The sequence below is a fragment of the Oreochromis aureus genome, linkage group 15 (genome assembly GCF_013358895.1).
Source record: "Oreochromis aureus strain Israel breed Guangdong linkage group 15, ZZ_aureus, whole genome shotgun sequence".
In the NCBI taxonomy this organism is placed as follows: Eukaryota; Metazoa; Chordata; class Actinopteri; order Cichliformes; family Cichlidae; genus Oreochromis; species Oreochromis aureus.
In genome coordinates, this window is record NC_052956.1 from 10,667,544 (window position 1) to 10,684,058 (window position 16,515).

At 40.7% G+C, this 16,515-nt stretch overlaps 1 protein-coding gene across 2 annotated transcripts; it reads right to left on the reverse strand.

The window, feature by feature from the left end:
* Positions 1-1,280: 1,280 nt before the first annotated feature.
* cmtr1 (cap methyltransferase 1) lies at positions 1,281-14,306 on the reverse strand. 2 transcript variants are annotated; one of them, XM_031727613.2, is made up of 24 exons: positions 14,231-14,306; positions 12,000-12,104; positions 9,111-9,277; positions 8,779-8,937; positions 8,576-8,668; positions 8,413-8,484; positions 8,160-8,254; positions 7,883-7,955; positions 7,581-7,779; positions 7,358-7,476; positions 7,147-7,243; positions 6,049-6,181; positions 5,587-5,766; positions 5,443-5,499; positions 5,286-5,343; positions 5,105-5,173; positions 4,774-4,905; positions 3,845-3,970; positions 3,539-3,630; positions 3,304-3,372; positions 3,047-3,094; positions 2,813-2,925; positions 2,586-2,694; positions 1,281-2,367 (listed from the first exon to the last, which is right to left on the reverse strand). In XM_031727613.2, the coding sequence occupies exons 2-24, from the start codon at positions 12,097-12,099 to the stop codon at positions 2,232-2,234; spliced, it is 2,496 nt and encodes an 831-aa protein (XP_031583473.1). In that variant the 5' UTR covers positions 12,100-12,104; positions 14,231-14,306; the 3' UTR covers positions 1,281-2,231. The 2 variants fall into 2 exon arrangements, with proteins under 2 accessions (XP_031583473.1, XP_031583472.1); XM_031727612.2 differs by lacking the exon at positions 14,231-14,306 and adding an exon at positions 13,777-14,224.
* Positions 14,307-16,515: the final 2,209 nt, after the last annotated feature.

Below are 16,515 nucleotides of genomic sequence, written 5' to 3' on the forward strand. Positions count from 1 at the left end.
TTATTTAATGTCTAATGTCTTTGCTTATATTAGCAGACAGGCTGTAGTCAACAGGCTTTATAAAAGGGGTTATATGTAAAATAAAGAAACGACCTGTTTTGCAAGTATCCTTGTCCTTATTATTATACATACTGTGCTCTACATTGTAATCAGCTCAGTCTTTTCTAGCCACAGAATTATGTTTTATTTTTGCAATTTCTGCTTAACATCATTTAGACTTTTTATCATGGCAAATCAATTATATATGAAGTCATTTACAACCATTCTTCTACTAGAAATATATATATTTTTAAACCAGTTACTGAAACTTTGCATCTGTTTGATTATTTCTTTCATAACTCATAAGAGTTTTGCCGTATACGTTTATTTTAGTACAGGTTTTACATCCAATTTTATCTTTATTTCAGTTAACAGAAACAATTTTCACGTCTACTTTTAGTCATCTATAATAACCTTCTACTCTAATTGGTTGGGATGTATTATTCTGATGTAAGATGATGAAATGATAACGTGTCTGAAAAATTCCAGTGAAATAGGATTTTATTGTGCTCAAAGTTGAAGGTAAAAGAGTAACGCTCACTGAGTAAAACACAATGTTTCTCTTGTGTAATGTGTAAAAAACAGCAGAACTGCGAGGACTGCGAGGCTGTTAATCGAAGCGACTCTCAATCTTATGAGCTGCCAGTCAAACTGAAAGGATTCAGTTCCATCAGAAACAGACTCAACAAGGACCAGCATGAGCTTCTGACATCCTTTAGTGGGGCCAGTGCTCACAGACCAGCACCATGCAGCTCTTGAGAGTGTGCTGGAAAACGCAGCAAACCTTTTTTGCAATACCACATATATGTGTGGACGACCTGTGCAACCTAAATAGGCTGCAGGTAACACCCCAGTAGTCATCAGGAGAAAGCCAGTTCTGGGGCAACCACCTGCAAAACCGCTGCTTTCCTTGAGGGTTGACTTACACTTGTTAATGCTTGTACTTACACAGCAGGTGAAATTGATTCATAACGGTTCATGCTTCCAGAGTGAACAGATTAGTATCCCCAAAGCTTTATTTTTCTTATACTGGGCTCAAATTGGGTTTTACTGAATCTACATTAACACATTCCCAGTCTGACCACATTTCTAAAGCTGTGTGCAAAACAACTAAGCTACAACATGTTGTGTGCACTTGTGTAATTTGGTTGGTATATGAGCACACCCATTGCCTTCTAAAAGCTTAATCCAGCCTTTACTCCAACTACTGTCTCCACCCAATATCACCAGGCAGTTGAACATATATTGTGGGAACAGCGTCTCCCATTTATTTATTTATTAATATTTACATCAAAGAGATTGAGAGCTAAATTTACACCAGAAAAATAACTCATTTGCAGCATTAAAAAAAACAAAACAAAAACCAGACACAACTAGAAGATATGGAGGCACAATTTTAAAGAGCAGGTGAGGTACAAACAACCTCAAAACTAAAGGGGACACCTTCCAAATTTCACTCACACAGTCTAGATGACAGAGAAGTGTGGAAAGGAGAGAGCTGCTCCATCTCTGAATGCACGTTGAAATGACTGTGAGAACGACTTAAAGGGTGATTTACATGCTACACAATTTTGCAAGGGAAAGCACCAGGACACTGTTAGCGTAAAGATGAGGCAAACAGACCCTTGTGTTTTCTTTAGAAGACCAGTCATGCTTCCAGCAGTGAGAAAGAATAATTACAGATGTGGATTCATAGTTTAACCTTGTGACCCTATCTGTCACTGCTAATGCGGTGTGCGCAAAAACAAGAGTGGCATTGAGGAGGAACTGGAGAAACTGAATCTATAGGGCACAGCAAACACCTTTGTCTCCATGTTGTCCTATAAGGCAATGCTCCTCATTACAATTCAAAATCAAAGGTCGAGTCAAAGGAAGTGGAAAAGACTGAAAAATAGACTGGTCTGTCAAACATCAGTTTTACGAGGACATGTCACTGCTAAAAACAGCAGCAAACAACTCCAACCTGATAACAAGATAACATGGAGGTACCTTCAAAAGGGTCATAAAGCAGTTTATTGATATTTAACGGGACAGTAAGCATTGGATTCATAAAAACAATCAGCTGTAAAGTCATTTTAATAACCGTCCTTTGATTGTTAAATGAAATGACGATTAGTGAACTGCATTGCACCCATTGCCATTGCACTCAGCGTACAGTCTGCAGCTGACGAAGCCTTGTGACTGGGAGTCTTTCAGGGCTGGTAATGCTGGTGTATGAAGTACAGCACGTCATCTTTGGACAGTTTCTCAGGGTCCACTCTGGTCTGAGAATCATGAACTATAACCCCATCCACCCAGGCCCAGAAGAGCCGCTCGGAGTGGCATACGCTGCAAGGAAAAAAAATTGTCAATATTTTCCATGAAATAGTAAAAACAGCTTAAACGCTGTTTAACACGTTTCCTGTGTTCTATTGTGAATAAAATATGAGCTTATGAGATCTTAAAATATATTACATTCAGTTATTATTTTTATTTTAAAAAGCATATGAACTTTTTCAGATGTGAATTTCTGGAATAAAGAGAGAAATTAAGAGGACGGTACATACTGGAAAGGAGCAGCAGAGTTCGGTGGCATTGCATAGGTCGACTCCTTGGTTATTTTATTATAAAAGAACTTCATCTTGGAGTTTTTGCTGTACGCCATTGTCCATGGCTCTGAATGGTGGAGGAGAAAAGAAATCCCGCATTTATTTACTTACTAATAAATAAATAAATAACTTTTGCTCGCAGCATTGTTTGCGCTTGCAGTTAAAACAAATCACAACATACAGACCATTGACAGTCTTGATGATGTAGAGGCCCGTGGGAAGGAAGTGTCTGTCATCTCTTCCTGTGTAGGACAGACGCGGGACGCCTCCTGAGCTCTTCGTCACTTTCATCTCTAGTCTGGGTGGGGAAGGAAATGACAAGTTTTTCTGACAAGCGCCATAAAAGGAGCCTTGATCTTGAAAAACAGGACAAATCTAAGAAGCTGCAGTAGTAAACTCAGAGGGTTGTCTTCCCATACCTGACAAAGATTTTCTCCATTTCTTCCAGCCTGTAAACCTCCTTCACTCTGGGGGAAAAAAAGATGATGCTTTGTAATCTTTGTAATTTACCAAACTGCATGTAAGATTTCTTTCACAATTTTGCTCAGCGTTCAATCACAACTACCACAGCAGTACTTGTAAGCATTATTTTTAGCTATTATACTCCATGTGAGATTACATAAACTAATATTTAGTTAATAAGAAAATAAAATTAAAAGAAAGCAGATGGGAGTACCTGATGGGGTTCATGTCTGGTCTGCTGGGTTTAGCCACCGCCTTCACAAACTTCTCAGCCATCTGGATCCTGGAAACATAACAAACATCATTTAGCAGATACAATGAAGATTATCTGAAACTATTACAATATAAAAATGAATATACAGGGAATATTTTACTAGTCTTTTTAATGATTTTCTACTTTTTTCTCATACAAAGACCCATTTTTAAGCTAGAGGATAAAAATGTCTCACCGCTGGTTGAAGTGCTGATCTCTTACATCAGTGCCGTTCAGTATTAGTGCATCCATTACATGAACTGCGTTGATTCTGCGCTGAGCTTTGCCCTGAGGACCGAAGGGAGAGTGTAACACAGCTCAGAAAGCATCCTACTCAGCTGCACATAAACCGCAATGCAAGTCACGCATTCTGATTGAGGCTAGCTGTAAAAGGTCTATACCTTAAAAAATGTTTAAACAGAAAATTTGAGTCCAAGAGGATCAGAATAATAAGTGATAAGAAAACCTGAGTCTGTCACAGAGTTTTAGTCCATTCTCTCACCTCGCCCTTTAGTTCTTGGACAATCTCTACACTTAGAAGTGTATCTCTTGGCAGCTCCAGCTTGAAATTCTCCATTTTCCTCCAGCGCACAGGCATTTTCCCATCCCAGGTGTAAATCTGAGACTTCTGCAAAAGTCATCGGAAACCAGGTTTGATCAAAGTTGCGCAGACAGTAAAGTCTCTGGGGTAGTTACAGCGTTCAATCAAAACAAAGAGCAAACACAACAGAATTTATGACGCTGCTGGCTCTTTGTATGCTGACAAAACAGCTCAAATATGCACTCTGAAGGCACTCCATGGTCTCCGGCTTTAATAGAGATCCTTTCAAGTCCCCTTCAGGTTTTGAACTGCAGTGAATCAAACTCGTTCTGGCACATCCATCAAACCCCGCCTCAATATGCGACATGACAGTTTCCTCCTCCATCCAACGCATTAACTACCAGGAATTCACTGCTGACCTTTAGCCATGCCTTATTTTTAATAATAATATTACATGTTTCAGTCATTACTTCCGCCAACAAGGTTGTGTTTTTGGTAGTGTTTGTGCGAGTGTGTCATTCTTTCTGCCTGTAAACACAATAGCTCCAAAGGTTTTGAAATAATGCTGATAAAACTGTAGGAGTGTAGAGTGGGATCGTGTTAACAATGTATTAAAATTTAGCTTACATCCACCGAGGTCTTCAAGGTCATCTTAACCATTTACTGGAACTAACAAAAAGCCTTATGAGTTAGAAACTATGATTCTTACAAGTGTTGTGTGTGTTGACAACATACAGAAAATACAATACTATTCCCTTAGCACTAAATACAGCCCACAGATGGAGCTGCCTTGGTGGAGGTTTGAGGTCTTGGAGTGCTTCTTGTTATGTTTTGTTTTCCGTGTCACACAAAGCACAAGTTTAAGACCCACATTTTTTCATCCAACTCACCCCCAGCGCTAGAAGAAAGATCTGCTCTCCACCTCCCACAATGCACCTGTAGTCCAGGACATGGCGCAACTTTTCAAGTGTGGTGGAGTTGAGAGGAGTCGGCTTACACTGGAACGACTCCACGTCTGGGCTCTGATATGAAGCAGAACAAGAGCAGAAAGTGAGACACATTCAGAAGTTTAATGAGCCTATTTATAACACTGTTTCATATGAAAAAATCATTTGTCTTTTAATTATTAAGTAGTTTCTACCGTCTATATGGCAGAGCTCATTTATCAGCGCTGTACAGTACCCAGCAGGATTTGCTTTAAACCCAAATTTATTAACTGACCTTAATCAGCTCATAGAATTTTGACTTTGGGTCTGACGAAGTAGGAGCGACTCTGGCCTTGTCTGGGACCTAAAAATTGACATAAATAAACATAAAGTGTACATAAAAACTTGTATTTTTTTCTATTCATTCTTTCAAAATTCTCTTTCAGTTTGGTATGTATATCGGTTTCTGTACTCACTCCCCAGAGCTTCAAACACTCCTTCCTGATGTCAGCTTGCCTTGTCTCTGAGAGATTCCTAGGGGCAGTGTAACCCAGTCAGTTTCCAGACAAAAACACCATGTTAAACACGTGGTTATAGTGCAGCAAAGATAAATGTTCAACAGTGGTTACTCACGAGTCTACAACAAAAGCGTGGATCTTAGCCAAGGCCTTGATCTGGACTGCACAAAGGCTGAAGAGACAATTAAACACCATCTTTGTCAGTCGCTGTGTTTGATAAGCAGTGATTGAAGGCTTTGTGGATACTGAGTATTTCTACCTCTCATTGGAGTTGACCATAAACTGGTAGAAGTCAGTGTCATCCTTGATGATATTCAGCGGAACCACCTCTGTAACGTCTCTGTCCGTGTTCCTCAGCTGGTTCAGCTTCAGGTTGACTCTGAACATGTATTCCCTGACTGCGTCTGAGCCAGGTTTCAGGCCACGGCACACAATGTACCTGTGGATGACAATGTGAGAATAAACCCCCTAACAAATCCAATATTGGATCTATAGATCATCCTACTTTCCCCGCAGCAGGCTGAGAGATTTAATCTGCAGCAGTTTAGACTTGCAGCACAATTTACCATGGCGATCTATCCCTATAAGCCCATCTTGGTGAATGGGATGCCACAAAAGCTCCTTAAGTGTAGCGTGTAGGTGGCAGAAAATGTAGCTATTTTACAAACACACTCTGATCGTATTCTCACATGTACAACGACACATTATAACATGGGCTCACCTCTCAGAGTTTGCAGGCCTGCTGGTGACAGGTTTGAAGAGCGAGATCCTCTCGAAGCAGAGGTAGAGCAGGTACACCAAACCCACGCTGAAGGGAGTGAAGAGGTCAAAAGTCTTACAGACAAAATGGCCACCTAGGGGAGAGAAAGTGAGACTTAAGCTGTGTCCAAAGTCATAGGCTGCATCCTCCTGAGGACCTGTCATTCGCGGTCTACGTGAGCCGGGTCCTTCGAAGACCAAGAAGGCCAGAAGTGCGAGGCTGTGAAATGGGACGGTGTAGCCTTCAGATTTGCGTCACCGCTGTTTCGGAGGAGTTTAATAAACTCAGCCGTCCGCTCCTTGCTATCTAAAATATAACAGCTGGCGTAAATTCTTGACCATCTCACACTTCTGTTTAATCAGTTTTTTGTTTGACGTTTATTCAGCTGTGTAAAAACCCTGGAGGAACCCACCCGAGGGATTAATAAAGTTATTTAATCTAATCTAATAACTTTGATCTCAGACAAACCGATTTACTCAGGAACAAATAAAACACTGAAAAAAGCCCAACAATAACATTTTTAAGTTATCCGAGCGACTTATATATCATGTTTAGCCTGAGTAGCGAAAGACCGCGGGGGCCTGAAAACAATGAAGCCGGGAGTCTGCTGTTCTCGCAGGCTCAAGTGACCATTGAACCCCCCGGCTAGCTATCGAGCGGTTCGGGTAACAGACGTCTCCGAAAACGTTCCAGCACTTTGTGTTGTCCACGCCATTGTTGGAAACTGGAATTGGCTGGGCTGCGCTATGAATTCTGGGATATGGTGGGCCACGAAGGATACACCCGACCCATCCTTCAAATCTGGGGAAAAGGAGGATGCATTTGTTGGCCGGATTCGGAGGAGTCTACAAATTGGGACAGCCTTCTTCGCGTCGCTGTGACATAACCGGTCTACAAATGCGGCCTCAGGAGGATGCAGCCTACGTTTTGGGACACAGCTATAATGTGGGTTATAAACATACTGCACATGCGCACTGTACTGTGACAGGTGGTTAAAGAGAAAGTTTAGAAACACTAGTGAGTGTGTCAATTTACAAGCATTTAAAGAGACATGCATACCCGTCCTGAGTGTAGAAATTGCAGTGAGGAATTGACAAAGCAGCAGCTGTTTGCTCAGGATCTCCTGGAGGTTCTCTTGGCCTTCCACGGAGAAACCCTGGGAAAAAACAGAGACCATACTGAAACTGATCCAAACATTAAGCCACAGGAACCTTTTGTGAAGTTTGTCCACCTTTATTTTATCCTCATATCCTACAAATATTACTCTTACCCCATCTGCCATGAGGAAATGAAGCCCTCTCCTTTCCGTGCTCTCCATGACAAAGTTTCGGAAGGCAGTCACATTTTCAGGCCGAGTGATGTCACCGTCACCATCCACGCCTCCCTCACCTGGGACGCAGGGAGGTGAAGATTTCACTGAATCATTCATCACTGGAAACACAAAGCCGTGTCTCTTGTCCCCTGGGTGTGACGTGCGGCTTTTGTAAACGTACCATAATAAGGCTCGAACAGCTCGCTCGGTGCTGCATAAAAATCTTCCAGCTTGAAGTCGCAGGGTCCTTTCAGCGTCATGCCAAAGCCCTTGGCATGCCAGCGTCTTCTCCACAGCACATATTCTGAAAAGCCTCCAGGTCCTGCGCACACATCACCAAAGTAAAGAAGCTCACCCTCGCGGTCCTTCGTCAGAGGTCTCTGCATAATGAGACAGAAGCTTTATGTCACCATCTGTTTATATGGAACTTTGTGCTGTGATACAACAAAAAACAGTTCAGTATTAATTAGCTGACCCACTCACCCCTTGGGAATCCTTTGGGTTGGTGAACATATGGTCGAAACAGTAGTCCAAGTTGGCCATTTTCATAGCTGCTCTAAATACACAACGCACATAATACATCTCGTCATTGTCTTTAAATGACTGTCAGGCCATAGAATACTGTGCAAAATTTAAAAAATGTAAAAAGCAACCTAAATTAATACTCACAGCAGCAAACTACTATTAAAAAAGGGAATGACTTATATATTATTGACACTGGCTACTCATCCTTCCTGTTTTTTACTACCCAAAGACTGACCTGTTGAGAAAGATACCTCCTCTAATAGTCTCATAAGGGTTGGAGCGTGTCCGCGCTCTCCTCATCTCCTCGCCCTCCAGGTCATCAAATACTGACTAAACATCACAGAGGCGCAGTGATTACACAGCTGAGAAATATGTAAACTTGTGTAATCTATGATCCTTCCATCATTTTTTTCCCGGTGTACACTTGCCACAATTTAAATACATTGTGGGAATAAATTTAACAGGAGCAAATTCTTGATGTAACTCACTTTGCATCGTAGAAGAGTGTGCAAAAGATCTTCTGTGCAAAACTCAGTCTCATCCTCAATTTTAAGTTTTCTCTGTCCAGAGTGAAAATCAGGAATTATACAAATAGCCTGCAAAAGCGATGCATGCATATCTGTAAGTGAGAATCTGAGTTTCTGGTTTTACCGGTCCCTGGATCATCCAGTCGCTAAGCTCATCAGCGTCTGGGATCTCTGTGGTGCACTCTGGGAAAAAATCAACCTTTTCGACAGCACTGGGCTGTGCAGACAAACAGGAAAAGATCAAGGGACAGTTGATTGATCATTCACATATATTATTTCAAACCTGAAGATTAAAAAACACAAATGCCAAAAAGGACTACTGCCTACCTCGGGTTCATCGCGCCAGTCAACATTAAGTTCTCCCTGGAAACCCTGCAGCGTGAGACCCAGACCTCTTCTCCCTCGCTGAGTAGAAGCCTCCACGATCTCCTTGCGTCCTTGGTTAAACTTACCCAAACCCTCGCCCTCTCTGAAGCCCATTTTGGCCTGAAAGTGTAAGAAGTAGCAACAAAAACAAATAAGTTAATAAAACTCAAAGGTCAAATTCTTTGTTTTTTGGAAATATTCGGAAAAGTTGAAAAAAACAAAACAAAACACAAAATTTAAAATACATAAAAACTGTCAAACACCTCAGCTTAGAGAGGGTTTTGATACATTACCATGAGCTTCTGTGACACACTGTTGTACATAGCGAACTTGGAGGCGGCTTGCGAGGGGGCGTCATTGTCCTGGGTATCAAAGGATGATGATGATGATGATATGGAGGGCATCGAGAACCCGGGTCTTTGATCCTCCTGGTCACTAAGGGAGTCATTTTGACTAGAGTCTACACACACACACACACACACACACACACACACACACACACACACACACACACACACACACACACACACATTATCCATCAAATGTAACAATCTTAGACCATCTTACGCATCTATAAAATACATTTAAAAGCTACAGCCTCATGTCCATTCCTGGTATACCACTGCACCTGGAAAGGACTCTCACTAGGTCAAAATTCTTCTTTGCAATGGCTGACCATATCTTCATTAATGTACTTGTAAATGAGAACTGGCTCAATGGGGAGGAAGCACACTTATGATTAGCTCCTCTTACAGGAACAAATCATGCACTCATTTTTCCCATGTAGTTGATATTTTTATGAGATTTTGCTGGCTTGTTGAAACAGAATATAATTGAGTTGCTAGTGTGTTGAAAATGTAAATTTTCTTCCGTGCAATTTCCCCCTCCTCCTGCTGAAGACAGCACCTGTGGGATCCTGGAGAGGCAGTCTGCTATGCAGTTCTGTTTTACAGTCTTGTAGACATTGTCAAAGGTGTTGAACGGCCAGGAAGCACCTTGTTATCTTGGAGGGGGTATCCCTCATGTTCTTCAGCGATTATAGTGCTTGGTTGCCATTCTAGAGGATGAACTTCCCAACAAATCACACTTAAGTCCAATTCCCACTTTATGCCAAGGCGTTCATTCTGCATCCTCAAATACTTGCATGCGTGCTTCCTGGTTCAACCTGCAGCAGAGCTTCTCCAAAGCCCAGGACACATGCATCAGCCTGAGCAATGAATATCTGCTGTAACTCTTCGGTAGGGGTCTGAAAGGACTCTTCACACTCATGGACCAAATCCACTGAACCCTACTGGCCTGGTTCTTCTTTGTCAAGTTATAGAGTGTAGAGAATCTAGGAATGAACTTTCTATACCAACCCACAGGTCCAAGTATCACTTGACTTTAGATATGATGGCATCAACTTATCCCACTTGAGAAAAGGTAACTCCTTTACTGAGGACAGAACCAGCATTTCCTCCAAACTGCCCTCTGCACCTCTCCAGCCTTTCTTCATATGCTGCCCTTGAAATCCACATTGTAGAACGATATTAGCTTGCATGTGTTACTGGTGCAGCTTCTCCAGAAGTGGACTGAGACTGAATATGACCCGAGCAAGACCAGCTGTGGCAGAATTTGAGCATACAAGGTCTAACTGAACTAACACTGGTTTTCTAACATTTCTGGAGCCTCTGATTACGTTCTTCTAGCCCTGGTGATGTTCCCACACAATGTGGTGTTACTCTCTTGTATTAGATTTAACAGAATAAGAACAGGATATGGCAACTCAGGAATTGCTGCTACTTTCCAAAGTCATGGTACTTCATGTGCTTGCAGAGTTATACAGTGGGCAAATTCAAACTACATCTATGTACACACACAGTTGGTACTGTTTTCTACATTCCACAGTTCTTTAGGAACGTATTTGGGATACAATGTCCCGTTTATCAATATGTTTACTAAAAGTGACAGAGAGTGTATCTTGGGAAGTAAATATTACATTTTAAACAGAGTATACTTTTGTGTGGGGGGTTTTTTTGTACCAAGCAGAAGGGTTTAATATAGTTTACTACAGTTTGCTGAACCACCACCTACCCCAAACTTACCCTGTGTTTGTCTGAGCAGGCCAGCATAGCAGTTAACCCTTGGTCCCTTGTGACCAATCATGTAGGCATCAACCAGGTCAGCAGCCTCCTTAGCAGTCTTTGGGTTGTGTCTTTTGACCCAAGCCTTCACCTTTGGGAACAGCACTTTAAGATACTGCTCAAGGACCATCTTCTCCATAATGTCTTCTTTTGTGCAGGTGTCATAAGCCACCCACTTGCAAAACAAATGCTTCAGACATGCATATAATTCTTGGGGGGATTTTTTAGCAGGTGTCTTGTAAGATCGAAACCTCTGGCGGTAAGCATTTCTGTTAATCTCATACTTTTTCAGGATAACAGTCTTCAGCAGGTAATAGTCTTTTGTGTATGCTGGGTCCATGGCCAGAACAGCGGTTAACGCCTTCCCTGTCAGCAGTGGAATTAGTCGGACAGCCCACTGTTGCTGTGGCCAGTTATAGACCTCTGCCAGTCTTTCAAAGGTGGAAAGGTAATGTTCAATGTTGTCCGACTCTTCTAACCTTTGTAACGTGGGTTCTCCGGCTGGAACTCGTGGTGGTTGAGCAGCTCTGATGGCTTCAAGGTCCATTTGAAGCTGCATGACCTGACGGGACAGTACGCCGAGTTTCTCCTCCTGCTTGGCGGCCTTCTTTTCCTGTCTTTTATCTCTCTCCATTTGAATTTGTATGAAGCTCTTAAACGCCTTGGCCAAAGAGGCCAGATTAGGCTCAGCAGACATACTGGAGCTAACTTCAAACTGCAAGTCGGCTTCCCCAGAGTCTGCAGTGGCACTTTCCTCCACATAATCATCTGTATGCTGCTGCTGCTGTGGCATGGGCTTTTTGAGAGGCATCCTTAGTTTAGAATTTCAGACCACATATAAAATAAAACTGGTTGTGCAGTTGAAGGCAGGAATGATCTTCGCCTGGTTTAACGATTTAGTTAACAATAGAAACTGAAATAGGAGTGTGCTGTTGGCCCATGTATAACCGAAAATCTCTAGTAGGTGCTTCAGTTTTAACTATAGTAAGAAAAGCTCAGGTTTGTACCTAAATATAAGACTATTTTCTGTTGTTGTCTTTGTTTTTTTTAATTATCTACCTTGACGGGATAGTCTTGACTCGTCATCTGAACTGCTGTCATCACGATGCCTCTTTTTCCCATGAAGTGATGCAAAAGACACATCGGCTCGTCTCTTCATCACGGCTGAAAAAGAGCCAAGATAACAGAAAAAAATAAGAATAACAGCATACAGATTATAAGTATTAAGTATAAGTATTACAAATATTACAAGTTTATGTCAACTAAAATGCAAGGCACATGATGCAAACATGTATGAGATGGACTCATATTTTATGAACTCTTTAATAATGATTTAATTAAGTAACTAATGAATGGATTAAAAAACAAAACAAAGGTTATCAAACAGCAAGAGCACAAAATATCAAACATTTGGTCAAACAAGCCCTTACAGGACCTAACAAGACAACATTAATTTATATACAGGACTTTGGAAAAAGTTTTAAGCCACATCCATTTCTTTATAAGTTGCTTCCAAACAGCCAGACTTTCTTTCCTTTATTTATTTTTAATTGTGGAAACTGGACACAAGGAGGACAAAAGAAGGAATAGCAGACCTAAAAAACTATCTACACCACATGACATGCCCTGAGAGATGCATCTAGCCCTTCAGTTGCTCCATCTACTGTTCACTTAAGCCTCATCAGAAATGGTCTCAGTGGAGGGTTGGCTGTCAAGAAGCCATACTTAAGGATAAAATTTTTTGTTTTGAACTGTCGACAGCATGAAGTGAGGTCAGGAGAGAGGTACAGCAGTGAGTGTCTACAGCCATCTGTAAGACATGTTGGAGGCTTTGTCATGTTCTGAGCTGCATTTCAACAAGTGGGGTTGGAGATCTAATCAAAATTAATGTCCTGCCAGAGTCTGATCAACCACGCAATACCATCTCAAACACATCTGACTGGCAACAGCTTCATTTATTTTTTAGCATGACAATGATCCCAAACGCAATGCCAATTCAGTAAAAGCACACACTAAAGCACTATCAGTCATGGATTGGCCTCCCCAAGGCCCATACCTCAACATTGCTCAAGCAGTGTGGGATCATTGTGATAAAAAACAAAAGGCAGCCAACAACCCAAGAAACTTCAAAAAAGCCCTGGAGAACTATTCCTGAAGGCTATTTAAAGAAACTACAAGAAAGCTTGCCAAGGAGCGTTCAAAGCTATGTTGAGAGTAAAGGTGATCATATTAATTATTCATTTTCAAGCTTTCTTGAATTTTACAAACTATCTCTGTGCCTTTTAAACTGTATTTCCATTTATGTTCGCAGATGTTTTATCCCATTTTTCTAGCAAAATATAAAGAAATGAGAGACGGCTCAAGACTAGTGGCTCGGTAATTCTCAGTGATTTCACTACAAAATTAAGAATCTATATCTATATCCAAGTTTATCACTTTGATATAGAATAAGTGGATTATTTCATTATCACTTTAATTAAAGTGTTAAATAAATAATCATCGTCGACAATTTTTGTATTATGGTTAAGATGTCACTTTAGGCTGTCAAAACAATTTTTAAAAAGCTGAGGATAGAAACAAACTTTTGCTGTAACCCTTAAATGTTTTATAAAATATGAATGCTCAATATGAAGACAACACAAAGAGCACAAATCGGGTTTTTTTTCAGTAGTTGGATAATAAGGCGCAAAGTTACTGTTGTGTCCTGTTATGATAGCTGATGTAAAGCACAGCTAACCATCAATTAAGAATATAATAAGCAGGTCAAATTATTTAGTTACATTGAAAATTAGCATAAACAGAACAGAGTTAACGTTACAGGAAACCCGAGGAGTACCTGTTAGCCTGCGTTACCAGGACTGGACATAAAACGTTAAATCTTCAAAGGTGAGAAAAAAAAAACCCTTCAAATATGACCCGTTATCTACTGCTTTCGCTGCAGGTGTCTTGCAGACTGACCCATGCCGATTTAAAAAGTATATGTGGTCAGCTAACGTGAACAGACTTGGCAGGTCTACTGGGTGTTTTCGGTGAGTTCAGCTGAAACGAAACTGCGCAGCCACAGCAGCTTTGGTCGTTAGCTAGCTCCGTTAGCCGGCTCGTTTTTACCAGCTCGGAGGGAAAACTTCACTCCTTTGTTGTAACACAGCATCGACAGGACGTAACATCCGTATATGCTTCAGGCTTTCCCAATTACAGTTTATTTATATGGAGGATTTGTAGTGACTATACGGTTTCGAAGTTTACATTAGCCCGCGTTGTTTTTGGAGCCTTCGTGGGTCCTTCGTTACCTGAGGACGCGCAATAATGATGCGTAAAGACGTCTTCTTCTTCTTCTTCTTCTTCTTCTGAGGCAGACAGACTAAACTGGAGTGTTGCTGCCCTCTCCTGTTTGTTTTTTGTTTTAAATTTTATTTCTTTTAACAATTAAACATATTTTAAAGATTTTCTGACAAATAATCTGAGTATGTTATAAAAAAAATTGCTCATAAATGTGAACATATACAGATCAAGCCCCACATCAGTGGATGGAGGAATGATTTTAAAATATTTTTTAGATCTCAGTGCTATGATGGACAAAAAATGCCCTGAAGTATTTTCTTAATTAACTTACATATGATTCTTTTGTAACTGAAAAAGGCCTGTTTATTTTGCATATTGTATTTGTGTTTGTTAAATTAAAAAAAAACAACTAAACACACACACACACACACACACACATTTTGACGCTTCCTAGTCTGATCTCAATTATTGGCCATGTATCACCGTTTCTCAGGAGTCACGCTTGCTAGGCACTTGTTTACCCAGTTCAATCCACTCCTAAGCCCATAATGTCCAATAATCTTTATGTACTTCTCAGGTTCTCAGGTACCCACTTAAAACCAGCCTCACAACTTTCCTGAATAACAGATTATTGATAGACTTTATATGGATTTCTCTTACAGTGGTTCAGTCTGCTGCAGAATCATATGACTCGCTTGTTTGCCTGCTCACACTAAGGTCAACATCCTGGCTTTAGGCAGCTTGAAGTCGCATTCAAGGAATCTGTATTTATCCGTGCCTAATAATAGCGAAGGCAAATTTACATAAAACTTCAAATGCATTGTTTTTGAGTGATTAAGTGATTAGAGGTTCCTTTAATCACGCTTGCATGTCTATAAGATTGAGCTAATCTGTTCCTGGCATGTGACTCAAGACATCCTGAGCTGTTTTCCCTTCAAGACAAATATTAGACTTTTCCTGGTGGCACTTTGTAATCATTTGCAAAAAAAACGTATCTTGTATACTTTCCTGTGAGAAAGAAAGGCACTCAGGAACAAGTGAGCATAACCTTTGTGGCTCCAGACAGTCTGCACACGGAGTGAAAATAATTTTTCTTCCACTGGCTAAATTTATATTCCCTTTGGTGTACTTTCAAAATCCGAGCACTGAGCAAAGCACTGTGGATAGTGGTGAGTTATTAAGTTTCCACATTCTTTGTTCTGTGATGCAGCTTGTCAGTCACATGCTGCCATCGATGAGTCTGTGAAATCCTTCTTGGAAGTAACTGTCAAATCCTCGCTTTCGTGACACCAAACACATAACCAGAGTCCTGCTTCCTTACAGTTTTTATTTTCCAGTTTTTGAACTGTAGTACAATAGCACTGTCAACTTTATTACATAGCAGCCCTGACTTCTACTGAACAGTGAAGATGGCTTTTCCCATTGTAAAGCATGTTTATTGCTAGAACACAAATCTATTGATTCTGCCTCACCCCATCAGCTGGAAAGTAGCAGCCAGGCATTGCTAATTAAATGCACTTGATTAATTGATCATCAGCAAGTGTGAGCACCTCTATAAAAGCAGATGTTTGGTAGTTTGCTGGTCTGGACCATTCAGGCGTGTGTCCCACCAAATTCACCCCAAGGTTAGACCATGCAATGCTCAGAGAACCTGCAAAAACCCCAAGAGCTACATCTCAAACTCTACAGGCCTCAGTTTGCATGTTAAATGTTAAAGTTCAATTAGAAAAAGACTGAACAAGTATGGTTAGTTTGGAAGGGTGAAGAAAAATAAAACAGTAGCACACATTATTATTCTTTACATGCCTATTTATAGTTACTTACATTCATTCCTGAACGGAAACTTTAGTTTTAGTTGTCAAAGTGTCCAGTGTCCCAGCTCAAATTTGGGGGAATAAAAACATGAATTCAATTTGTTTTTTGCCAAAATTTAAAAATAGTTTAAGGAGGTTTTTAGAGAGACTTAAAAATGATTTGCTTTTTTATTTTTATGGCTGGTTGTCTTATAAATTTGTTAAGCACTGTATTCTACCAAAGGGTGGAAGCAGACATGTTTTTAAAAAAAATTATATATTTTATTTTGAATACTATGTTCTCATTCAGAAACTGATGTTTCTGTGTGCAAAATGTTTCCCCATCCTTGACAGAACAGATTTCCATTGATAAACAAAATGCTTTCCATGGGTAGCAGATCTAGACTCCAGACATCCCATGCTGCTTTGTCGTCGGTTGATTGACCGTTTCGGTGGCCACTGGACTTGGAGTATCACTCACAAGTGTAATAATAATTCAC

Bases quoted from the DNA above. Each gene is read 5' to 3' on its own strand.
- cmtr1 (XM_031727613.2), bottom strand. From the start codon at position 12,099: ATGAAGAGACGAGCCGATGTGTCTTTTGCATCACTTCATGGGAAAAAG. The intron at 8,669-8,778 runs GTAGGCAGTAGT...TTGTCTGCACAG, and splicing joins ACTGGCGCGATGAACCCGAG to CCCAGTGCTGTCGAAAAGGT. The intron at 8,485-8,575 runs GTAAAACCAGAA...CACTCTGGACAG, and splicing joins ACTGGATGATCCAGGGACCG to AGAAAACTTAAAATTGAGGA.